At 52.3% G+C, this 24680-nt stretch overlaps 2 protein-coding genes across 4 annotated transcripts in view; one reads left to right on the top strand and one right to left on the bottom strand.

Moving 5' to 3' along the window:
* Positions 1-1413: 1413 nt before the first annotated feature.
* On the top strand, positions 1414-12835 carry LIMD2 (LIM domain containing 2). Of its 3 annotated transcripts, none has more exons than XM_083877705.1 (5): positions 1414-1442; positions 9156-9292; positions 11070-11114; positions 11521-11660; positions 12115-12835. In XM_083877705.1, exons 2-5 carry the CDS (start codon positions 9251-9253, stop codon positions 12272-12274), a joined length of 387 nt encoding a protein of 128 aa, XP_083733831.1. In that variant the 5' UTR covers positions 1414-1442; positions 9156-9250; the 3' UTR covers positions 12275-12835. The 3 variants fall into 3 exon arrangements, with proteins under 3 accessions (XP_083733831.1, XP_083733830.1, XP_083733829.1); XM_083877704.1 differs by lacking the exon at positions 1414-1442 and adding an exon at positions 6709-6825; XM_083877703.1 differs by lacking the exon at positions 1414-1442 and adding an exon at positions 7123-7228.
* Positions 12836-14248: 1413 nt separating this feature from the next.
* MAP3K3 (mitogen-activated protein kinase kinase kinase 3) overlaps positions 14249-24680 on the bottom strand; it is a 34327-nt gene continuing 23895 nt past the window's right edge. Inside the window, exons 14-17 of the mRNA XM_083877606.1 lie at positions 22888-23019; positions 22086-22215; positions 21195-21372; positions 14249-18686 (exon numbers count right to left, since the gene is read on the bottom strand). Of these exons, the coding sequence (XP_083733732.1) occupies positions 18458-18686; positions 21195-21372; positions 22086-22215; positions 22888-23019 (669 nt within the window). The 3' untranslated portion in view covers positions 14249-18457. The remainder of the gene's footprint in view (positions 18687-21194; positions 21373-22085; positions 22216-22887; positions 23020-24680) is intronic.

Genomic DNA, 24680 nt, shown 5'->3' with positions numbered 1-24680 from the left:
GCTTTGGGAGCTTAAGGTAAAGCCCTCAGAGCTACAGGTTATTGCTGCCTCTCTCCTGGCTCAGGGCCATTCCGGCTTCCTCAGCTGGTGTGAAACCACCCCCAGATTTTAACTGTTTATTTTATATTTATATTTATATTTATATTTGTATTTGTATTTGTATTTATATTTATATTTATATTTTTTTCTGATGGTTTACCCTGTTCCTGGGGAAATCCCAGCCCTCCAAACACTGGGGGAAGCTGCCTTTTCAGTCCAGGCAGTGCTTTTGCTCGGCCTGTGGGACTCTGCTCCACTCACCTTGCCAGGCCCCTCTCCCCTGCTCGCCTCATCAGCTCTCCACGGAACAAATCCTCGATTTCTGAAACCATCACAGCTCAGTTTTGAGGAGTGGGGAGCACTGGAATCCTCCTGTGCTGCCGCTGCCTGATAGGATCCTTCCTTCCTATGCAAACAGTGAGTGGAGGTGTGTGTGCGGGAAATGTGGCTCCTGCAGGCGCTGGAGGGAGGGAGGGAGGGAGGGATGGATGGATGGATGGATGGATGGAGGGATGAATGGATGGATGGATGGATGGATGGATGGATGGACTATGGATGGATGGATGGATGGATGGATGGATGGATGGATGGAGGGATGGATGGATGGATGGATGGATGGATGGATGGATGGAGGGATGGATGGATGGATGGATGGATGGATGGAGGGATGGATGGATGGATGGAGGGATGGATGGAGGGATGGATGGATGGAGGGATGGAGGGATGGATGGATGGATGGATGGATAGATGGAGGGATGGATGGATGGATGGATGGATGGATGGATGGAGGGATGGATGGAGGGATGGATGGATGGATGGATGGATGGATGGATGGATGGAGGGATGGATGGATGGATGGATGGATGGATGGATGGATGGAGGGATGGATGGAGGGATGGATGGATGGATGGATGGATGGATGGATGGATGGATGGATCCTTTGGGATGCTCCAGGATCCCTTACCGGGGAGGGCAAGAGCCCAAGGCCATGTCCAGAGCTTGCAGAGAAGCCGATCTGCACACGCAGCTCACGCGAGAGAGGCTGGAAAAGATAATTACCGGTGTGGGGGTTAATGCACCCTGTGCCAGAAAGAGGAAGGGTCGCTCCCGGGGCCGGCGCTGGCGGGTCGGGAGGGCTGCGGGGAGCCCAGGGAGAGAGCGAGGGGAGCGGGGAAGGTTTGGGGTTAGAGGTTGGCTCCACACAAAGGAGCCAAAGGAGCGGCTGGAAGCCGAGAGCCAATCGCTGCTGCGGCCCCGCGATAAAAGCGCTCGGAGCCGGCGGTGGGAGCGCAGGAAGCGGCTCCGCTCCTCGGCCGCGGCCTCTGCGGCGGGACACGGGCAGGAGACCCCCCCGGTACCGGGCAGGACACACCGGGCTCGGCTCGGCTCGGCTCGGCTCGGCGGTGAGCTCGATGCGGGGGCGGCGAGGGGCGAGACAATGCCGGCCCTGGTGCGGGCGGCGAGGGGCTCCAACCCACCGGGGATTTCCCTCCACGGAGAGCCGGGGGCAGCCAGGGGGGCGGCGGGGAGGGAGAGAGAGAGGCTGGGGCCGAGGAGAAGGGATGGAGAGCAGCGGGGAAGGCGCGGGGAGAGCCCCGGGAGCGGCGGCGCCGGGCAGGAGCCGCCCCGAGGTCCGGGCTCATCCCGGGCTCATCCCGGGCTCATCCCCCGGGCTCATCCCCCGGGCTCATCCCCGCTCGCTCCGGGAGCTGCCCGGCCCCGGGAGGAGGCTCGGCCCAGGGGGTCGCGGGAGGCAGATTTGGGGGGTCGGAATTCGGGGCTGTCGGGGGCAGGCGGGGCAGGGAGGAGCTCCCGGAGCTCCAGGGGGAGCGGGGCCGGGGGTCGGGGCGAGCTCCCCCTGCCCCCAGCGAGCCCCGGGAGAGGGGCCGGTACCCCCCAGGCCTGTGCTGGCTGTATCTGCCCCGGGAGGGCCGTTTTTTGGGGCGTATTTCGGGGCTCACGCTCCCCGTTGGGGCTGTGGTTCCCTCTTTGTTGTGCGCTGCAGTACATGCCGGAGGGGGGCTGGACAGATCCATTTTATTAAGCTGATCGGAAAGAGCAGAGATGGAAGAAAAAAACCTGTTAGATCCCGAGTCCCTTATCCCCCCCTCGTTAATGCCTGCCAATTCCCCACGGTGTGTCTCCTACCGCCCCATCCAGCCTGCGTTTAAACCTTCCCAGCGACAAGTCTTTCATCACTTCCCTGGGGAGGCTGTTGCATGACTGTGAGATTTAATAACAACACAAATGCCCTGGGCTCTGACATAACCCTTAACAGCCAGGGATCTCCCAGGGTTTCACAAAGGAGAGCAGCTCTGTTTTCAGTGAGGGGAGGGGGAGAAAAGAGAACAGAAAAAAATAGAAATTATTTACCTGCTGCCACCCAAAATTAGCAGCAGATTTAGGAATCAAGCCCGAGTCCCAGTCTGGTGCTGTAACTACTGTCTTTTGAGCCAGCCTGATCTGTCTAATCCCCTTGGATCGCTTCAAACAAGCTAAGATACCTTATAGATTATATTTATGATCAATTTTCTGCTGATTTTTTTCATGGTGTGGGTATCAGTTTTGAGAAAAAACCTGATAATCCAGGCTTGAAAATTGGGCTTTGTCCACCAAAGACGTCGTGTGAGGGCTCTCACAGGGAAGACATCTGGTGCCTCAGCTGAGCTCTTGTGTGTTTAAGGCCAGGAGTAGTGCATCTGCAGCATTATTAATGTAGATTACAAAATAATTGCAGGGCAATCGACCAAGCTTAGGCTGAAACAGCCCCAGTGTCAATGTCCTTTTTAAAGGGGAGCCCTGCAAGAAGTGAATTCCCAGTTCCAAGGTGAGGGTCTGTCAGAACCAACCTCTTGGGCTTTGCAAAGTGGCTGGATGCATCTTCATTCTTATACAGCTCAAAAACAGGTTCCTGACCTTTTCTGGTCAGCAAAAATCCCATGAGACTTCTCTTAAGGGAAGGGAATGCCTCTTCTGCTTTCCTTCAGTGGAAACTCCTGTGAGTCCTCAACTACCCCTCTGCTCCTGGAGGGTGATGGAGTTTTTCTTTTCCTTTTCTCCCACCCTCAGCTCCTGCAGGGTTTTGTCAGGCAGCTGCCATGTCCCCCCAAGACACATCTGCTTTTCCCTCCCAGTTAAGTCATTTTTATCTGCCATCTGGGGGTGTTGCAGTGCTTACCTTGCTCTTAGCAAAAGCCCTGGCATGGCAAACATTAAATCTGGACAAAAGGATTATTGCAATATCGATGTTAAGCACACTTTAGACATATTTCTCACTCTTGTGGTGTGTCCATAACCCTCTCCATATGTCCAGCTTGGGGTTTTCAGTGACAATGCCTCAGCATGCTCTGATGTGCCCCTCCAGGGATTACTTTTCCCAGCACACTCATTGCTCCACTGCAATCTTGTGGATTTCACACAACCAGATCCTACACTGGGCTCTACAGCACCTTGGATACCAAAAGGGAGGATAGAGGTGAAGGCTGAAAATAGCCAGGACAGCCCAAAAAAGAATGATATTTGGAGAGATTTGACTACCAGTATGATTTTGGTCATGTTTTCTCCTTATACAATCTGCATTTGGACAGCAAACAGTAGGGCTTGTGTGGAGGCAGGGACCAAGGAAAGGGGCTGTGCTGTGTTTTGGAGTGCCTGGAACTGGACCCACTCCTGCTCTTGCTGCACCTGCAGGTGATGAAACAGCAAAAGCTTTTTGTGGGGTCTCTCGGGGCTCAAGAGATCAGAGGAACCAGAGAATCCTTCAGGTTGGAACAGTTCTCTAAGATCACAGTGTCCAGCCATTCCCCCAGCACTGCCAAGGCCACCACTAAAACATGTCCCCAAATGCCACATCCCCAGGGCCTTTAAACCCCTCCAGGGATGGGGACTCCACCATAGGAAGTGCCAGTCCAGAGTCTGGTGAGTAACAGGTGATATTCCACAAGAGGAAGTCAGCCAAGGTAACACTGAGAGGTTGTGTTAAAGGAAGGAGGAAATTACAGGCAGTTACAGATCTGTTAATTGGAGTACGAGGAAAGGTTGGTTTCTAGAACAGGTTCTGGAAGAGTAATCAAAGATGTGCTGTTGGGAAGCAGAATGAAATGCTGGGTGGTTTTAACACAGATCGTGTCACGCTGGCTCAGTGTCTTCCTTGGATATGATAAATGACTTCTGAAACAACAGGGCCTCGTGATAGAGCCCCAAGGAAAGGATTATTTTAGGTGGAGACAGGAAAAAGGAAAAAGAGAGCAAAGTGGAAGGAAGACACTTGGATTCTTCTGCAAGGAGGGATGTGAGGACATGTCAGGCTGGAGGTTTTCAGGGGTGCTGGAGTTTTGTATCAGAATACCAAGGTCTGGGATCTCTCAGACCAGCTCACCTGTTTGCATCGTGGTGGTTGTGACAACAGAGCACCCACCATATGAGAACAGGCTAAAAGGATTCTGCTTCTCCTCAATGTGGTTGCTCTTTATGAATCCCACTGAGAGGCAAATATATGATGGGAGATGAGCTAATGTCTAATGGCAAATGGATGTACATTTGTGTAGGAAACCAGGAGGTGATTCCAGGTGGAGCATGGTTTATGGAAGAGGTTAGGGAAGAGCTGACAAGGGGAGGGAAGGAGCATGAGCTGCTGTTTCCCTGTTGTGTTTGTTTGCACAAGGTTTATACTGCACCTCATTAGCCCGTTCTGCACTTCTGTCTAATGTCCAGCCCGAACCTCTCAACCTGCAATTTATGTCTGGCACTACTGAGAATTTGTCTCTGCTTGGAAAAGTCTCTTCTCATCCTCCTGGCAGAATTTCTGCTGTGCTTCTCTGCTCTATCTGAACTCCCAGCGAGATCCCAGGGAGCAGAGACTCCCTGCAGAACATGGTTTTTAATGGACACCATTAAACACAGCCACAATCCCAGGAATGGGCTGCCTCAGGAAAGCAGGTGAATGCCAGCAGCATCCTTCTGGCTCATGGCCCAGCCTGAGGCAGGGGCAGGGACCAGCCCAGTTCCCCAAGCCTGGTGGTCCAGAGCACCTTCTCCTCCTCAGGGGAGGCAGGGATGAAAGCGGGAGAGGGGAGTGGGTGGGCAGGGGCTTCCCTCGGGCTGCCCCTCACTCCTTTGGGTCTCCCATTGTTGCCCTGACAAAGGCAGCCCTGTTCCTCCCCACAACTATTCCTTGTCAGCATCCCTCAGCATTTCGGCTGCAGATTTCCTGCCCGCTGGCAGCCTGTCAAGAGGCAAACGTGGATGGAAAGGGGATTAGAGGGGCAGGCTGCTGGAAGGGATGTCCCAGCTGTGGGTCAGGCAGGGTCAGGGCCATTCCCCAGGAATGTCACCAGCAGGGTCGGGGTGTCCCCAGAAATGTCTGGATTCTCCTCCACCCTGTGCCAAGCCAGCAGGGACCTGCCCTGGGTCCTCAAGACCAGTGAGGTCAAGTGGTTGGCTCAGAGCCACACAAAGAGCCAAGACCTGGAGCTGAATTAAAGGATTCCATGCCTAAAGTAGGAGCTGTGGCCACTGGGGTCTCTCCATCTGCTGTGCCTGGCTCTGGCCTGGCCTGTTGGATGCTGGTTTTGCCCCACACTTTGTTTCATGGTGTGGATCAGCTGTGAGACCCCAAGACTGCAGAAACAGCCTTGGGAGCTGATCCCCAGGCTCAGGAGAAAGGCTCTTCCAGCTCCTGTTCACCTCCTCCCCACCCTGGCCAGCTGAGAGGGATGTTGGCCACAGAGCTGGAGGCTCAGCACTGTCCCGTGTGTGGGTTTCACTGACCCTGCAGGGGATCCATCCCCACAACCCGTGATTTCCTGGGGAAAAGCCTTACAAACCTCTCCGAGGTGTCTCCCCTGCCCTGGCCGTGCTCTGGGGATGCTCCACGTCCTCTGAGGATGGCGCAGGAAGGGGGCCCGCATCCCCCACGCCGCTCTTTGCCTTGGGGATGGAGCAGTGAGTGATCCCTGCAGTAAACAAACCCTTCCCGGGGCTGCTAATGGGAACCAGATGGCGGAGAGGGGCCTCTGGCCCTCTGCAGTCCCGCTCAGGCTGCCCTGGGCCAGAATCCCACCGGCTGCCGGGGAGACCCGGGCCGGGAACGGGCCGGGAACGAGCTGGGAACGAGCTGGGAACGGGCTGGGAACGGGTTGGGCCAGACCCGGGCTGGGAACGGGCCGGGAACGAGCTGGGCCAGCACCGGGCCGGGAACGGGCCGGGCCAGGACCGGGGACAGCCCTGGCGGGTCCCTCTGGAGAGGGAAACGGGAAAAGGCTCCCTGGCCTCGGGAAGTGTGACCCTTCGGAGGCAGGCTGAGGCTGGGGGATTGCCTTGAGGGGCCACCCCAGGTGTTCCCTCGCCCTCCACCTGCCCCAGGGCGAGGCAGGACGGTGTGAGGGGACCAGGGAGGCGGGAAGGCGTGAGGGGATGAGGGAAGGCGTGAGGGGACGAGGGAGGCAGGACGGCGTGAGGGGATGAGGGAGGCGGGAGGCGGGAAGGCGTGAGGGGACAAGGGAAGGCGTGAGGGGATGAGGGAAGGCGTGAGGGGACGAGGGAGTCAGGACGGTGTGAGGGAGGCAGGAAGGCGTGAGGGGACGAGGGAGGCGGTTAAAGCTCCGATCGAGCTCCGCGGCCTCCCTGCTCCCCTCAGGCTCCTCCCGCCCGGAGCCCTCAGGCACTGCCGGGCAGCTCCGAGAGAGGCTGGAAGGCAAAGGGGTTCTCACCTTGTCCTGAGCCAAAAAACCCTGCCACGACCTGGAGAGAGGAGGACAGCCCTGGCTCCTGCCCTTCCCAGGCTGTGTAAGTGGCTTTAGGGACAGAGGTTGGGACAGTCAGGTGTGGCAGTTACGGTGCCATTCTCCGCTGTGGGGCACGGCCTGGGCTTCCTGGCTTGGTCACATCGCTCCCCTCAAAGCCCTGAGCTTTCCTGAGCTCTGTGGAGGCTTTGTGAGCTCGGTGTCACCACATTCCCCCTGCCTTGGGCTCCACTCCCGACCTGTGCTCTCCTGGGAAGGGCAGTGACAGCAGCCGAGAGGCCTCCAAAAAACCCTCCTGCAGCTTCTCACTTGTTCTGGTTCCCTTATCGCCCCAGCACAGCCTTCCCCTTTGAGATTTCTGCTCTCGTGAGCAGGAAGGAGGTTTAGCTTGTCCTGCTCCTGGAGGGCAGCAGCAGCGAGGGGCTCTCCTGGAAACACTACACAGGGTATGTGCAGGGGGATGTGGAGGGGAAAATATCCAGCCACGGGCTGGGATAAGTGGGTGGAATTGAAGGGAAAGGGGTTTGGGGAGATGAGGAGAAAAGAAACAAATTGCAGGTGGAAGTAATTATGTGTAATCAGAGAAGACCTGAACGGTTTGGGGTGAAGGGACCTTAAAGATCATCTCGTTCCAAGCCCCTGCAGGGACACTTTCCACTCGACCAGGTTCTGGGGAAGGGCAAGAGGGGGATGATGGAGGGTCTGGAAGAACCAAGAAGGTGGCTGGGGTAGGGGAGGAAGATGAGCTGCGAGGGAAGGGAAATTGGGGCAGGACAAATATTTGTAACAAAGGCTGGGGGTAAAGGTGAAAAGCAGGTGAAAAGGGGGAGGGTTGTGGGTCTGTGTTGGAGGTGTGTGTGCAGTGGGGGCACCAGGTTTTCTGGGTCCCTCACGCTCCCTGCAGGGGCTGTGCTGGGCTGTAGGACCCGGCAGACACTGGAGACACCAAGAGAAGGTTCTGCCCCAGGGAATGGGGGCAGGCAGGGACTGTGAGGCTGGGTTTGACCCCCAGCAGATGCTGGGCTCGGCAGCAGCTGCCTGCGAGCGAGCTCGGAGAGCAGGAAATAACAACCAAACCGCAGAGAGGACGGGAAATGGGTTTGATACAACAGGGCTGAGTTTGTGAAACGTTTGCATCCAGAGCTGCGCAGCCCCAGAGCTGTGAGGGGCACCCCCGGTGCCCAGAACCTGCTTTCAACTCTGAAATTCATGAATTTTAGGTGCTTTCCTGAGTGTAACGCAAGCCTGGTGTCAGCTGCTGGGGGTTTGGCAGCCAAGAGCCCCCGAAAACTCAGGACATGTTTGCAGATGTCCCCGTGAGATGGGCATTGAGGAGATGCCCCTACCCCAAGCCCTCCACCCTGACATGTCTCTGCCCTGCGGCTTTCTCAGTGTCTGGCCCAGTCCTTGGGCAGCAGGAAGGTCTTTGAGGTGGCAATGTGAGGCCAAGGGGGTTCAGTAGGACAGGAAAGCAGCCCCAGGCAGAGAGAGGTGCTGGTTTTCCAGCTTCCAGCTCATCCCCATCATTGCAGAGCCAACCCTTCACCCTTCTTTTCGCTGCTCTGCTCCTCCCTTGGCAGTGTTCACTCAACCCTGCAGCTCTGTCCTGTGTATTCAAACCAGGGCTCATCTTTCACGGGTGCTTTGAAGGTAAAGTGTGGTGGGGAAAAACCCCTGAGGAGCTGTCAGTGCCTTTTTAGCTCGTTTTTTTTTACCAAAAAGGGTGATCTGCTGCGCTGGTGGTTTTTTGTTGTGCCGGTCCCAGGCACTCAGCACATCTCACGGGGCTCAGCCCGTGGGCTCCTCGAGAAGACAAAACCCCCGTCACTTGCTCTGCTGAGCTGTGATCAGCAAGACTTTTCTGGGCTAAAATTAGACTAAAAATCACAGCCCTTCCTCCAGCAACACCAGTCCTTCAGTGGCTGCATCAGTGAAACACGGGGTGCTGCTTTTGCTGCCTTGGCTTGGGGTCAGCCTTGCTGCCAGTGGCGTGGTCATTGCCTGGCAGGTGCTTCCATCACATCCATCACCTTCCAGGTGTTCAGAGCCCCAAACTCTCCAGCTGCTATCACAGCCTTCCAGAGCTGCCTCTCCTGTCTGTCAGTCCAGTTCCCTGTGCCTCAGTCTGTCCCTGAGGGAGGCCCAGAGCAGCAGCCCAGAGGAGGCTGATCTCCCCCACAGGAGGCTGATCTGACCCCACAGGAGGCTGATCTGACCCCACAGGAGGCTGATCTGACCCCACAGGAGGCTGATCTTCCCCACAGGAGGCTGATCTGACCCCACTGAGGAAGCTCTGAGCCTCACCAGCTCCTGCAGAGCTGCTGCATTTGGGTGATGAAACCAGCCTCACTCCTGATGACATTTCCTTTCCAGGTGTTGCAAGAGGCCTGTGTTAGACCCCTCCACAGAGAGCATCGACCCACAGAGTTCAAGCCCAGGATTAAACAGAGAGAGAAGGGAAAGGAACCATGTTCCAGGCCACGGGAGCCGCCAGCCCACCCCCAAGTCATGTACGTGGTATCCTGTGGTTTGTATGGGAATTTCAGCTGGGTTTGGGTTCTCAGGGAGGGGGGGTTGTACACAGAAGCTGTGTTCCCATTTTGGCACTTCAGGGTGATCAAAGGCACTGTCACTGCTACTCAAACAACAGAACTGGGGACAGGAATGTTCCAGCAGAAGGTGCTGTTTGCTGAGCACACTGAAAGCCAGGCTCAGGCTGTGGTCCATCCAGAGCTCTCACCCTGAGCTGTCTGGAGTTCTGTCTGTTTGTTTGTGTTTCCATGGCTTTCCGTGATCACAATTGAGAGCTTTCGGGGCTGCTTAGGACTGGAGTGATTGGAGATGGAAAAACATAAAGGTTCAAGAACATCTCCTGCTGGGACAGGATACGGCCCTTCCCCGAGGGAAGATCTATCAGATCTGGAGTAGAGAGTGTGCCTGATCGGGGCCAGGAGGTGCCGAGAAGTGACGAGCAGCCCTGGATTGCCGTAGCCTTGGGAACGGATGTGTCTCAGCTCCAGAGAGGCAGCGTTTTCCTTAGCTCTGGTCAGCTGAGCCTGGAAACAGCACATTAAATCCCAACCCCAGGAGAGCACCTGCGGTTGTCCTGCCAGTGCCAAGGGATGCAACTGGTTTTACACGGCTGAGCCTCCTCGCTGCCCATGTCCCGCTGTTGACTTTGGCTGCTGCTTCCAGCCTCGTGGGAATGAGAGGAAAATCAGGTCCCTGACCTCAGTCAGTGAGAGCAGCTGGGAAACGTCTGAGGAGGCAGCTCGGCCAGGGGAGAGTTTCCTGTGCGTCTCTTAGACAAACTGTTTCCAAAAATACAAAGGAGAAACGATGGGGAAGGACAAGGCAGGAGGAACGGGGGGTGGGGGACCAGCCTGGGGGCAAAGAGGGGCAGCGCTGGGCAGGCAGAGGAAGGACAAGGACAGCAGGGTGACATCCTGGGGTCACACAGTGTGGGGTCACACAGTGTGGGGTCACACAGTGTGGGGTCACACAGTGTGGGGTCACACTGCCCGAGCCTTGGGAGCAGGCAGTGGAGGGGATGAGCCAGCCCTGACTGGACACCTTGCTGGAGTGACCCTTGGATCCTGATTTTGGGGAGGAGGGAACACTACCATCAGAGCCAACTCCTTGGGGTGGCTGTCAGGGACCCCAAAGGTCCTGTGGGTGCCTGTGCAGTGCCCTGGGGAGGGTGCAGGATGTGGAGCAGGGGGGATTTGGGAGGGATGAGCTGCTGCAGCTGCAGATGGGACACAGTGCAGAGAGACCCTGCCCTGAAACCCGGGGCACAGGGAGAGGCTGCTCGGTGTTCGGGTCTGTGCCCTGGTGCTGCAGGGCTGAGCAGCATCTGCCCCCTGAAGTGCAGAAGCTCCCGAGCTGTGTGAGCTCTGCCCATGCCCTGCTGCCCCTGTGCCCTCCCCACACCCCCGAGCCTGCGGGGCCTCATTTCCTGCACAGCCCCAGCAGAGGAACTGGAAACAAAACATCTCCCTCAAGAGCTCTGGGACAGCAAGGGGCACCCAGCTACGCCCAGGGGGAACAGGCCACTGCCCCCTGAGCCCGGGCAAGGACCCACAGGGCAGCACTGCCTGAGCCCTGTGCACCTCCAGCAAGAGGAGTTAATCATCCTTCTCCAAGGGGCAGGAGCAGCATCTCGAGGCAGAGCTGCTGTGTGTAGGTGCATGAGCCACAGGTGATGATTTACAGGTGCAGGTCACAGAAGGGTTTTGTCAGGGGCTTGTGCCAAGCTCTCATTTTGTGTTCTCCTTCCCTTTTTAGGAGGCCAAGAACAGCTCAGGAGGCAGCACAGTGCAGCGCTCCAAGGTACCTTTGTTTTTTCTGTATCACAGAATCATCCCAGAATGGCCTGGGTTGGAATGGACCTTAAAGCTCATCCAGTGTCACCCCTGCCATGGGCAGGGACACCTTCCACCATCCCAGATTGCCCCAAGCCCTGTCCAGCCTGGCCTTGGACACTTCCAGGGATGAGGCAGTCACAGCTTCTCTGTTCACCCTGTGCCAGGGCCTCATCCTGCTGATTCCTGGCAAGGCTGGAAGGGCCAAAAGCCCAAGGACCAAGCTCCAATCCAGCCCAGCATCAGTGGAATGGCCCAGGGAGGCTCCCCAGTGCTCCAGAGCATGGAGGGCAAGGAAGAGGGCAGTGGAGGGATCCAGGGTGTTCTAAACTCCTTCCTCATCCTCTGTCTCCCTTTGCTCTGCCCTTGGCCAGTCCTTCAGCCTGAAGGCGCAGGTGAAGGAGATGTGCACGGCCTGCCAGAAAACCGTGTATCCCATGGAGCGGCTGGTGGCCGATAAGTTCGTCTTCCACAACTCCTGCTTCTGCTGCAAGCACTGCCACACCAAGCTCAGGTGAGTGGGGCTGTCCCCTGGTGGGACAGGTGTCACTGCAGCTCTGCCAGGACCCTCCCAAACAGTGCCCTCCCCATCGCAGCCCCTCACTTGGCCAGTAGCCAAAGACCCCCACCCACCCACTACAGCAAAAGAAAATCTGCACACCCAGGCCCAGGTGTCAGCTAAATCCCACCTGGTATGAAAGGAGAGATGCTTCCCTTTGAGAGGAATATGGAGCTGAGCCAGAGCCTCCTTCTGGAGGACACAGAGATGAGGCTGAGCTCCCCTGGGACCCCCCATCTCCACTCACAGCAGCCCCCAAACAGCCTCTGCTGGTGGGAGGGAACTGTTGGCCCTAAAGGTCCCCTCCTGCATGTTCCCCCCTGTGCTGTCCCAGTGTCCCCAAGCCCCCCAGTCCCCCCAGGCTGCAGCTGAGTCTCCAGGGCTAACCCGGCCCTCCCTCCCTCCCCAGCCTGGGCAGCTACGCTGCGCTCCACGGGGAGTTCTACTGCAAGCCCCACTTCCAGCAGCTCTTCAAGAGTAAAGGCAACTACGACGAAGGCTTTGGGCGCAAGCAGCACAAGGAGCTGTGGGTGCACAAGGAGGTGGAGAGTGGCACCAAGTCGGCGTGAGTGGGGCCAGCCCCTGCTCCTGGAGCCCAGCAGAGCCCGAGCAGCTGAGCCAGGTGCTAACTGAGCTGATGTACAGCAGGACCTGGGAGGGGACAGGGGGAGCCCCCTCTTTGGAGGGTGCTCTGAGGGGTTTTGCAGGCCGTGAGGATGGGGCACAGGTGACCAGGGTGCAGCCCCCAGACCTGCAGCCCTCTCTCTGCAGGCCCCTCTCCCCAGTGAGATCAGAGCAGGAAGAGTTGCCCCCCACGGGACCCCCAGCCCTGTTGATCCATTTCAGGCCTGTCACCGTGGAAAAGGAGATGAGCTGGGGGCTTGTGGAGCTTGTGAGTCACTGCAGAGCTCCCAGCTCCGCCACACCAACCCTGCATTGGATAAGGATAAGGATAAGGAGGGTCCTTGGTTTACATCAGCTCAGTTCAGCTGGGATGGTTCAGCCTTAAGGATGTTGCCCTGCCATGTTTTAAGTGTCTCTTTTTTATATTTGGCCTTCGACTGGTACGTTCTGCGCTGGAGCCTCGCGGCAGCTTCACATGCGCTCCTTTATTTTTGTAATACAAGGTTTCCAAGCCTTCCCTGTCTCATGCTGTGTTCCCAGGGGCCTGGGGAGGTGGGACAGGTGGGCAGGTCTGCCTCTTACTGCCCAGGTACTGTGGAAAGAGCTGGTGTCCATGCAGGATCAAGGAAGTGTTCTTGGATACCAGTGTGTGGGTGAGGCTGGGAGGGAAGGGAAGGGAAGGGAAGGAGGCAGCCCACCCTTCTTTGGGCAGTGCTCAGAGGGGTCCTGCAGACCACGAGGACTGGGCAGAGGTGACCAGGGTGCAGGGCCCTGAGCAGCCCTGCCGAGGGTTTGTGATGCTGCAGGCCTGGGGCCCCTTCCCCGGCCCCTTCCTTCTTCGAGAGGCTCAGAAAATGAAACCAGAGCCCTCAGTTCCGCTTCCTGCCTCTCGCTGGCCTCACTTCCCGATTCCCACACCTCCCAGGCTGCTGCACAGCAGGATGAGCACCATTTTCACAACGCCAGGTGATTTTAGGGGAGTAGGGAAGCATGGAACCTCAGGTTTTTAAGGCTAGGTTTTCAGTTAGAAAGAGAACATTAAACCAGAGAAGAAATGATGTTACATCTTTCCTTCCCTCTTCCAAATCTCATCTAAAGGCCATTCTCCACCCACCTGGGTGCTGTCCCTGGTCAGGAGAGCAGAGATTGGAGCTGTGGCCCCACGGGGGAGGTCTGGCCTCAGTCTCCTCCAGCTGAGCAAGCCAGGAAACCTGGGGACAGGTCTGCTCTAAATATTCTCTTCTCCAGCCCCTGCTCAACCACCACACTACAGGTGGGATTCTTGCAGTGTCCTGTGCAGGGCCAGGGACTGGACTGGACGTTCCCTGTGGGTCCCTTGCAGCTCAGGATATTCTGTGTCTGTGGGGAAGATTCCAATTAGGAACACACACTCTGTATTTATGGAAAGCAGAATTACCATGGAGCTACTTTCTTTTGAGAGGTGAGTCCCCCAGGAGGGGAGTCCAGGAGAAAACTGACCATCAGAAAAAGGCCAAGATGTGAATTGCAAGCAATCTGAACACACTGAGAGGAGAGGAGAAGAAAAGCATCAGCTCAAAGTGAAGGTAACAGAGAGTTCCCAATCTCCTCCTTTGGCAAAGGCAGGATCTGTGGGTTCTAACACACAAAGAGGGTGTCAGGAACCACTGGGGTTTGTTCTGGTTCCACGAGACATTTTTGTTCTGAGGCAACTGCACTTGATGGTTCTCATCCGTGCTGGCACAGCCCCAGGAGTCACACACGTGTTTGGTTCCTGTGCAGGGTGTTTATTGTATCAGCTGGTCAATCCCCCTCTTCTGATCTGTTCACATTTTACACTGACAGATATTTCAGTGTTTCACTGACAGCAGCAGCACCCTGGGAAAAGGCAGCTGGAGGCTGGTTGTGGTCAGGGCTGGGGAGGCCAGTTCCTCAAGGGACAGTGGCACCAAAGAGAGGCTGCATAAACAGGAAGGAGAACAGATGAATTTTATAGCAGCACTATTTCAGTTTGTTCCTAACTCAGCAAACTGTACAAAATCCAAAGCTGAATATATTTGGAGATGTGGTTACCCATTTCTCCTGCCCTCCTCCCCAAAGCTTTTTCTGACCCCGTTGCAGTCAATATAAGACCACCCAGATTCCTCCACTTCAGCTGGGAAGTTCCATTTCTGGAAGGGACCTCATGGTATCTTCCACTTGCCAGAGGCTTTCCTTGTCCAGATTTTTTTTTTTTTCCGTTTTAAAAGGACAATCCAAACCAGGCTTTCATATAAATGATAATTTTATTGTAAATAAAATGATACATTGGCCTGGCTTTGCACTGCAAGCCCCCGGTCGGTAAATAGAGACTACTGGGTCAAGGTCTTCTGCACAATCCAGGTTAAAGCCCTTTCTCCCTGCTTTGCATCATTTATGGTGATGACAAAATCCTTTTCTTCCTTTTTGAACTGCTCCTGGCACACCTACCTCGTCCCTCCTGGTCACTCTGTGTTGGTAACTGGTGCCAATGGGAACTCTTTGGAGCAGCTTCAAGTCCTTTGGAATATTACTCCAAATTAGGCAAAACCACACCTCAAAAAACCCATCCGAATTGATGCAACCTAACTGCCACTGGAACGGGCAAAGATGGGATTTTCTGGAGAACAAGCAAATAACCTGGAATGCACAGAATCGTCACACCAAGATCAAAATGTCACTGCTTTGTTTCCTGACTACCTCAGGGACAGCCAAATTCACCCAAGTTCCTCTCCAATGGGAATCTTGGACATTTTTCTGATTAGTTTTAACCGCTTCAGGATACTGGGACTCTGATAAGAAATTCTTTGTCAAGAAGAATATTCTCCATTTCTGCAGCACCTTCCATCAGAGATCCCAATACTCAATATTCCCTATATATCCCTCCCTGGAAGAACAGCAGGAAATCCAACAGGACATTTGGAATTGACACAATAGCTTATTGTCAGCCTGGCACTCCTCCTCCACTCTCCCCTAAATGAATTTATTCCCAGTTTTTTCCTAGTCTGCCAGGATAAAGAGGCCAGATAAAATTCAATTCTGAGGTATAATTACATTTCTGTCCACTTGAAACTTTTACTGCCAGGGCTGTTAAAAGCCTGTGGTATCAATGTCAGCCCCAAGTTATTAATTGGAGCAGTGGACTCAGGAATCCAGATCTTCCTTCTCCACAATCAAGAGGGCTGTGAGGAAACAAAGAGGCATTTTGGCTTGGCTCTACTCATTATAAACCATCAGCAAATTCTCTGCAAAACCAGCTGCTTTTTTTTCCTTTTTAAATTCATAAAGGCGTCAAATTTATTTCCCCACCTCCCCCCGCCCCACACCCCATAACAGTCGATATATATAAAAATCACCAAATATGATCTTTTACGATATAAATTAAAAAAAAAAAAACAAAAAAAACCCAAACAAAAATATGAGGCATCACCGTTTACATGATGTAAAAAGAGCTAAAAAAGAGCGATATAAACTACATTCATAAAAGTGCATCTCCAAACATACAGGCAATGCTTTGGCTTGTTCCTGTGCCGAACGCGTGGCGCCGGGTGTGCCGGGCCGAGCTGGCCCCGTGTTCTCTGTCACTGTACAACTGCTGCTCCTCCTGTGGCAGCCTGGAGCGCGGGGCTCTGCTCAGAGGAGGCACATCCAGCACAGGGAAGGGCCGGGAGCTCCGGGGCAGCGCCGAGCCCACCTCAGTCCTGGCTGCTCCTGCTCCGCTCTGGAAGCGCCTCCCGTGAGGCGGGTGAGGTAAAAGCCACAACAGGTCCTGAGGATTGAGCTGCTCTGACACAAGATCCGCCGTCTCCTCGCGCCCTGCTCTCTCCCAGATCACAGCGTGTGGGACAGCAAGAGAAAAACCACGGGAGAAGGTCTGGATTTGGTGAGGACAAGCCGAGGATAGAGTGGAACCCCCCACTGATGTCACCGTGCTCCTGATCCCTGCAGGTGATGGGTAGTGGATGAAGACTCCAATCTTTGGTATATTTAGGTTGCAAGGCTTGAAGAGCTGGGCCCCCCAGGGGTGCTGACCCCCCTACTTTTGTCACCCAGACTGCAGGGATGATCCCACATTCCCAGAAAAGTGGGGTGAGAAGCTCCCTAACCTCACACCCTTCACTTCCCCTCGTGCCAACACTGAAGTGCAGTCAGAATCAGGTCAAGGGTCTGGACAGTTTGGACTCAGATTCCTGGTTGGGAAAAGATCAACTGAAGTGCTCTCACTATAATTAAATAAATTATGGAACAAGGGCTTTCATTAAAGGGATCCCCTAAGTGCCCACAAGTGGGACAGTGCATCCTTGGAGTAGTGCAGGGAGCCTGGAAAGGAAACCAACACCAGCCTTTACTGGTTACAATTTGCTCTGGGTTTGGCACAGAAAAAACATTTCATATTGTTAAAGCTTTTCAGGACTTTTGGTTGGTTGGGGCTTTTAGGGTTCTTTTTTTCCTCTTTTAATTCAACACAGTATCTTTATGTGTTGAAGGAGCTTGGTTTCATTAAAACTTGCCTTATCCTGCTGTTAGTATTCACTTAAAAACTTAATTTTACTGCATTATGAAGCAATTTTCAGTATTTTTTTATGGGGGAGAAGAGTGGAGGTGTGAGGAACCTTAATATGGTTTCCAACACAAGAGCAGAACACCTTCAGTGTTGCCCTATAAAGCAGTATTTTAGTTAATTAACATTCGCTTTTCTTAGTTTCTTTTCTCAGAGATAACTTACAATCACTCCATGAATCCCCAGCACTTAAAAACTGTTGGTCTTTCATGAGTGAAATAAAGATTATTAGTGCCCAAATCAGCGCAGAGGATTTGAGGCCATCAGGACCTCGTGGTATCTTCCAAGTGCACAATCACTTGGATATGTTTTGCTGGTACCTGCACGGGGATCTCCGGGTAATTTTAGATATTTCCCCACCATTTAAAAGGTTTTCTCAGGTTCCCTGTTTGACTTAACTCCTACAAAAGCTTATTTAAGTTAGGCCATAATGTCTTTATGGAACTCTTAACTGATCACTTGCACACCTGTAACTGAAACAATGCACAGCAAAGGTTGAGCTCCATTCCAGCTTCCTGTGCAACAACAAGAATGAGTGTCCAGGTAATTCTCCCCAAAAAACCCCTCAATTTTCCATTAGGCCGTGTGCTCAAAGAAACTCTGAAATAAATTCCTGGGCACCAGATGGACTATCTTTGGTTAAAAGGATGGTAAAAAGTTACCAGCCAAAGAGACAGATGCAGGAGGAAGCTGAATTCCACTGAATTCCCTTCCAGAGGGGTTTTGTTTGGACCCAGCAGCCCCAGAGAGAGGAAGCAGGAGCACAGATTTGTTTGGTACGACACAAACTAACTGACACTGTCCTAATGCTGGGACAGATCAAACTTTGGAAATTAGCTCCGGATTTTCCAATGTCAGTGGGAGAGCCCTTCCCTCAGGCCCTGGAGTGATTGCATTCTGCTGAAGCTTGTCTCATTATCCTGAACGTTTAGCTGGAAAGATCTCCCTCACCCCCAGCCCCAAATCCGTGGGTTCATTATAAAATAACACTATTCACATACTTTTGAATCAGTATTTTCTGAAACACCTTCAGATGCTGAATACTCAAGAAGAAAAATATACCATACTCTAGTGAGCGCACGCTCCACGACACATGGCTTTTGCTGGATTCAGGGACTGGAGACGCCTCTGGAGCCCCAGGAGGGGAAAACCAGGGACTCCCACACACAGAGCTGCTCTGGAGGCCGGTGCAATTTCTCTTTTGCTGAAGAGTGGGGCTCTTCCAGTTCCCACTGGGGTTCAGATTTCTCCTCTGTTCAATCAGTGAAGACACTGGTCAGATTCCCCTTCCTGCGCCTGCAGAAAACACGCAGCCAGCTGCAATGTCACATCCAGGTAACTTGGGGCAAAAATGCAGCTCTGCTTGGACAGCTGTTGGCAGGATGAACATCAGTCCAGCAAACGAAGGAATCAGGCACGAGAGCAGACCCTAAGTTCCTTGGCAGAACTCCCCAAAGGACTAGGTCTAGCTGAGTTGGCATTTTGAAGATGCAGCACCACAACGGGCAGTTGCAACTAGACAAGACGGGGCACGGAAAGCCCGGCAGGAGCTGCGAGCAAGGGAGGTAATTCAGTACTGGAGCTGTGCAAACTGGTGTCTGAGCAGCTCTTCAGCAGAGGGTCTGTGCCTGGCTTCCACAAAGATCTGCTTTAGGAAGTCCCGGCAATGTTCTGATATGTGGGAGGGGAGCTGGGGGTTGGTGGGCTGGGTGGCGATTTTGAAGATCGCTGCCATGGCTTCGTACTCTGCCCAGGGGGGCTTCTCTGTCAGCATTTCCACCACGGTGCAGCCGAGGCTCCTGGAAAGCAGAAGGAAAAAAAAACCAAATGAGAATTCACTCACTAATGCCCAGAGTTCAGGGAGAGCTCCCCAGCTCTGGAAACGGCTCCTGGGGGAGTCTGTGCTTGGCAAACCCCACGTGTGCCCCGAATCCAGAGCCAGAGCTGCCAACAGCTGCTTTTCCTGCTGCCAGGAGAGCAGGGAACTGCCTGCAAAGTGCCAGATGTCCTGCTCCCCTTTGCTCAAATTCTCCTCTCAGGAAAAATTTGTGTTAACAGGGGACAAGAGGTGCCCACGGGACGTCCCTGAAGGCACCGTTTGACCTCGGTGGTATTTCAGGTGCTGCTGTTTCTGTTGTAACTCAAAGGCACTTAGAGAATCACAGAGTCACAGCACGGTTTGGGTTGGAAGGGACCTTCAAGACCATCCTGTTCCAGCCCTCTGCCACGTCCAGGGACACCTTCCACAAGACCAGGTTGCTCAGAGGCTCAACTTGCTGAGTTGCAAGGTAGAAAAGAGACTTTTTAACACTCAAGGTTCAGTGAATCAGAACTTGGTGACCACACAAAGCCATTTCAGCAAAATCCCTTTTCAGCCACAGCCTCAAAATGCCCACGTTGGGGAAAAAACAACCTAATAATACCTCCACACAAGAAACTGAGCATCAGTCAAAAAATAATTGAAATTGTAACAGTTCCAAACTGGGAAGGCAGTAAGTTAAATCCCTGTGGGACAGATGCATCATTACCTTAAGGAAAAATTCCTTGTAAAGTTAATGGGGCTCTGCAGGCCACTTCAGGGCAAGGACGTGATCCTGGGGAATGGCTGAGCCACCTTTCTGAGGCAACGTGACTCCAACACTTTCCCTGGGAAGATGGCTGCTGCAGCACTGCACTGATTGGGCTTTATTCAAAAAGGATTAATTGCTTCCTCCAGGCCACAGATTAAGTAAAAGCCATTAGTGAATTTTTAATATCCACTCCTGTGGTTTTATCACATCTTTCCATTAAAAAGGCAAAACTGCCTCCTCTCCCTCAAAACTAAACCTTCTTTTGAGGTGAAATGCAAGGAAAAGACATGCTGAGAGGCAGATTTGCATCAACTGCCAAGACAAGGAAGGAAAGGAATTAAATGCAGTGAATATGCAATAACTGATTTCTTGACAAGGTTTAAAATCCAACGTGAAAATTTTACAGTTTTTCAGCCATTTCAGACTTACCAGAAGAGAGTACAGAAAATGCAAACCATGTGTGCTGAAGTGCTGGGGGTTTGCTCAAAAGCAAGCAGGGATATATTATTGTTTAGACTGATTTATACCGTTTAAGCAGATCCGGTTTCTTTAAGATATTCAGCAAACAGCAGGAATGTTTTTCATGTCAAGTCACTCCAGCAATAACAAATAGCTCACATATTCTGCTATTTAGGAAAAAAGAAAACTGGAGAGGGGCCTGCAGCACTGGCACGGAGCCAGGTGGGTGGATTTGTTACGTTTCTGAACCTCTGGGCCATACACATCCACCCTGGGACCAGCGCTGCACTGGAAAATTCTGACCCCCCCAAAATAATGACTGGGATTGTAGGAACTGGAGTCTGGCCAGTGGCAGCGACTCTGATGGGAATGGAGCAATGTCAGCACCAGGAGGAAATCCACAACTGCACCGACCCAGGGGGAGGGCACTGCTTCACTCTCTCCCCAGGCACCCCAAAGGGAGAGCCTGCAGGACTTAACCCTTTGCAGACAAGACACGTTTCAGCTGTTTCCACTCACTGCTTGTACAGGAAACAGGCCCTGCTTTACTGTGGAGGCACAACCAGACCTTTTGTCCCTGTCGTTTACTTAAGTTTCAGAATCTCACCTTTTTAAGGCCCACAAAATTAACATTTTGGCATCAGACCATTTTGATAGAGGCTGTTCCTTGGCTATGCCAATAATAGCACAGCTACAGTTTCCATTCATGCAGATCATTTCTGATCTGAACCGGATCTTTTCTGTTATTCCGGGTTTGGGCATCTTTCCTTAAAGACTAAAATTCTATTAATTTCCAGTACACTTTAAGCATAACTCTCACTTTATATCTAAATGAATGGGCTTTCTCTAAACAACCTTCAGTTGCTTTTCTAAGGGATATCATAGAATCTCCTGTCCACAAAAGGATCATCATCCCAATTCCTGGTCCTGCACAGGACACCCCAACAATTCCACCAAGATCATAAGGAGGATGAAAACATTGCACCAGCCAGAAAGCAAAAAACCTGCTATCACTTCGAGGGAGGAATGAGTGGAAACTGTTCCTGAAAAACTAAAACTGCTCCTCAAAAACTCAACGAGTTGTTGGGTGTTAACACTGCAAAGCACAGCCTTGCAGAAATTCACGTCCTGAGTTCAAACCAGTGACTTCAATTCTCCTCCGACTTTTCACGCGGACGAGACGCAAATTTGGACAGTGAGATGGCAGGAGGTGTGTGTGTGTGATGTGGCTGCAGAAGGGCTGTGCAGTGATGTGTGGACAGCAAGGGAAAGGCTCACCACACGTCTGCCTTCCTGCCGTAGCCTTCCCCGCTGATCACCTCCGGGCTCATCCAGTACGGGGTGCCCGTCACGGAGCGGATGCCGGTGCCCGACATGCAGATTGTCTGCAGCCGTTTGCTGGCCCCAAAGTCCCCGAGCTTCACGTTCCCAGCAGAGTCACGGAGAATGTTGGCACCTGGACAGAGGCAAGAAAACGAAGACAGCTGTTTTCATGCGATCCAGCTGTTGGATCTGCAGCCTCCAGAACGACGTCCAACCCCAAATACCCGTGCTCATGGTATGGCTCCTTCCCCGCTAAGCCTCAGGTGACCTGCTAAACATCATTTCTTTAATTCGAGCTGTAGACAAGCCAATTGCTAATGGCTGTAAATGGGAAAAACTTCAGGGAAAAACACAAGGAAGTGAAGGGGGGAGGGAAATGAGAGCTGAGTCAGCACCAGCATTGTTACAGTGCCTGTAAACAGCTCAGCCAGCCTAGCAGGGCCCCCAGGCCAAGGGCTGAGAGAGAACAGAGCTGTGTAGAGAAGGATTTTACTGGGATGCTGCTTTGTTGAGTGCAAGCATTGCTTTCTGGTCAGCTGGGTAACAGATGTAGCTAATTAAACCATTTTGAACTCCTACAATAAACGAGTCAATCTCCACTTTACTTGGTCAGAGGTCCTGAACACAAAGCACCAGGGAAAAAGCAAACTTTGGAGCTTAGCTTTCATGTGGACACAAACTGAGGTTTACACACTAAACCCAATTCTCCCTCTGAAGCTGCAGTGAGATCAAGAACCTCATTGTTGGCATTATCTGGTGCGTGCCCACGTGAAACCCTTCTGCTCTCAAACTGAGTGCACCAGTGCTGGGAGAGTTCTTTTCCCCTGGCAAAGGGGAAACTCTCACCCTTGATGTCCCTGTGCACGATCATGTTGCTGTGAAGGTACGAGACGCCCTCGAGGATCTGCCGCGTGTATTTCCGGGTGACGTTTTCCGTCAGGGCCCCGTACGCCTTCAGCTGGTCCTTCACTGACCCCTGACAAAAACCAAACACAAGGAACTGGCAAAGAGGTGACAAAGCACAAATCCTGCAGTGTCCATTGAACTCCCACAAGCTCTGGGTGTAACACACTGAACTGGCCCCACAATGAGCTCTGGCCTCTGTTAAAGCCTTTCTGGGAGGCTCTCTGAGCATCTCGCCCTAAGAAGCCCTTTTTGAGAACAGCAAGGACAGGCTTCAGGCAAAAATGCCTTAAGGAGGTTCTGTCTGCTGGTACAAACTGGTTGTGAAGACAAGCAATAAAATAGTTCAGCGGACTGATCTGGGTCAAAAGTCTCTCTGTTTGGAGAGTCAGTTTTAGCCTCACTGGCTCTACCATGATTCTGGTAATTCAGTTACCGGGATTTACCTGTAGGCCCAAGTCCTTTGAGGTACTTTGGCGGAACAAATTTAGACTGAAGTAAAGAACTGGCTTTATGACTGTTACAGAGAATGTATTTCAAGTACAAGACACTTAAGGAAAAGAAACAAAGAGGTTATTTGGACACAAATAAAATGAAAGTTGGTGGCATTATGAGCCAGCGTGAGAAGGCAGAGCCCTGAGAGGGTCTGAGGTGGATGACATATCTGGGGGAATGACAGCAACTAATAAAGCAGCTGACAAACCCAGCTAGCTCCCTTTCTGGTCCTTGACTGTGCAGCTCTTACCCCTGGCATGTACTCCATGAAGATGGTCAAGGTCTTCTCTGCTCGGTCCCTTAAGCAGCCGTAATACTGCACAATGCGGTCGTGCTGGAGATTCTTCAGCAGCTGAATTTCACACTCCAGGGCACTCACTTCCTATGGATGTTGAAGGAGAAAATAAGATTGCAGCCCCAGGAAATATATAATAAATAAATAAAAAAAAATAAATTTGTCAAGCCAATGGCAGGATGAGAGCACTGCTACACTGAGAAGTGTAATCCATGACATTGCTTTATCTGCTTCTTGGAAAAGGCAAACATTACCAGGCCTTCCCCTTCATTTTTACTGCACTATCTGTAGCAAAGTGTTGGTGTGGAAGCTTTGATACAACACAGGCAGGATCATATATTGATTTAGTAGCAGAAAAACTTTGTTCTTTGCCTTGATTCTGGTCAGCTGCATGGCTTTACCCCGGGTGGCTGAAGGGATTCTCCATGGACAACCCAGGTATAACCTCACTTCTCTCACTAAGCTGAGGACAGGGAGTGTTAATTATGGAACAGCTCTGAATACAGTTACAGAACTGGAACTTCAATCCACTGGAGAGCAAAACAACAGGTGCTGAGAGTTGTTAAGCTTCTGTCAACCCAGTCCTGTTCTGATTGACGCTGATGATTTACTGGAATCAACCCTACAAACAGCTTCCTCTCCTATTTACTTCAAAGAATCTGCAGCTCTGCACATGAAACTGATCCTTTGCTTTGCTCTTGCCACAGACAACAGGGTATCACGATGCAAAGGCAAAGAGGTTATCCAGCAGTTTCAGATGGAATCACAGATGTTTGTTGCTCAGAAAGAGTATCAGGTTCTTGCTGAATACAGGGATTGAACAGGAGGAACATCAAAGGTACCGAGGAATGAGGATTTATGGAAAAAGGAATAATGTTTTCTCCCAGAATTTGTCCCGTTTAACTCTTTCCAGCCCTGCCATGGGAAGGTATCAGGTTCAGCTCTCTCACTCTGGGAGAGGATGCAGAACCTTAGAGCAAGAACCTGAATGTTGTAGGAACCAGAGGAAGCTTCTTAATCAGACCAAATAATAGTTTAAGGTTTGGAGTTTCAGTGCCTTCAAAATGTATTTCAGACTTCCTCCTTGGCTCAGAGTTACTGTCTGATTTACAACACAGACACAGCAGAACTTCCCACTTTAGGACATATCTTGGCACCAAAATCCCACATAAAATAAAAATAATTAAATCTTCATGGATCAATTATTCTAGTTCAAAGTGAATTTGTTCAATGTTGGGAAACTGGTACATTGCTAAAACACCAGCAAAGAACCCAAAGGACATTCCAGCTGCGTCCCCTGTGGAGGGAGTTGAGTGCTGTCCCACAATTTCAAGGTGCCTGTCTCACCTACACTAAAGTGTCTAAAGTGTTGTCACATCACTCTTCTTGATTAATTTACACCCCACAGCTCAATTTGTTTTTAAGGACATGGAAAATTCAGAAGTGAAAATTGGTAATTAATGCACTTGATACAGGGTCTACCCTACAGACCTAGAAGTGGGTTTTGCATGCGCAAGCAGCTTTTTTTGTTCAAAAAGGAAAAAAAAAAAAAAACCAACCCTACTCTTGCTGGGTTTAGTTTCATTCACATCCATGTCTAACCAGGAACACAGGGCAGTCTAGTATTCCTCAAGTAACCTGGCAAAAACCCAAAAAGCTGAGAAACGAGAGCCAAGAACGAAGCTAGAAAATGGATTTCAGTTTCAGGCTGAAGTTAATAACACAGAAAAGTCGTTTTTAAATTACTC

The sequence above is a fragment of the Zosterops lateralis genome, assembly GCF_965231275.1.
Source record: "Zosterops lateralis genome assembly, chromosome: 24".
Classification (NCBI taxonomy): Eukaryota; Metazoa; Chordata; class Aves; order Passeriformes; family Zosteropidae; genus Zosterops; species Zosterops lateralis.
This window is presented reverse-complemented; position numbering and strand designations above follow the sequence as displayed.

Excerpts from the sequence above, each read along its gene's own strand:
- LIMD2 (XM_083877705.1), top strand. The coding sequence starts at position 9,251 with ATGTTCCAGGCCACGGGAGCCGCCAGCCCACCCCCAAGTCAT. Across the intron at positions 9,293-11,069 it reads CCAGCCCACCCCCAAGTCAT|GAGGCCAAGAACAGCTCAGG; the intron begins GTACGTGGTATC and ends TTCCCTTTTTAG. Across the intron at positions 11,661-12,114 it reads CACTGCCACACCAAGCTCAG|CCTGGGCAGCTACGCTGCGC; the intron begins GTGAGTGGGGCT and ends CTCCCTCCCCAG.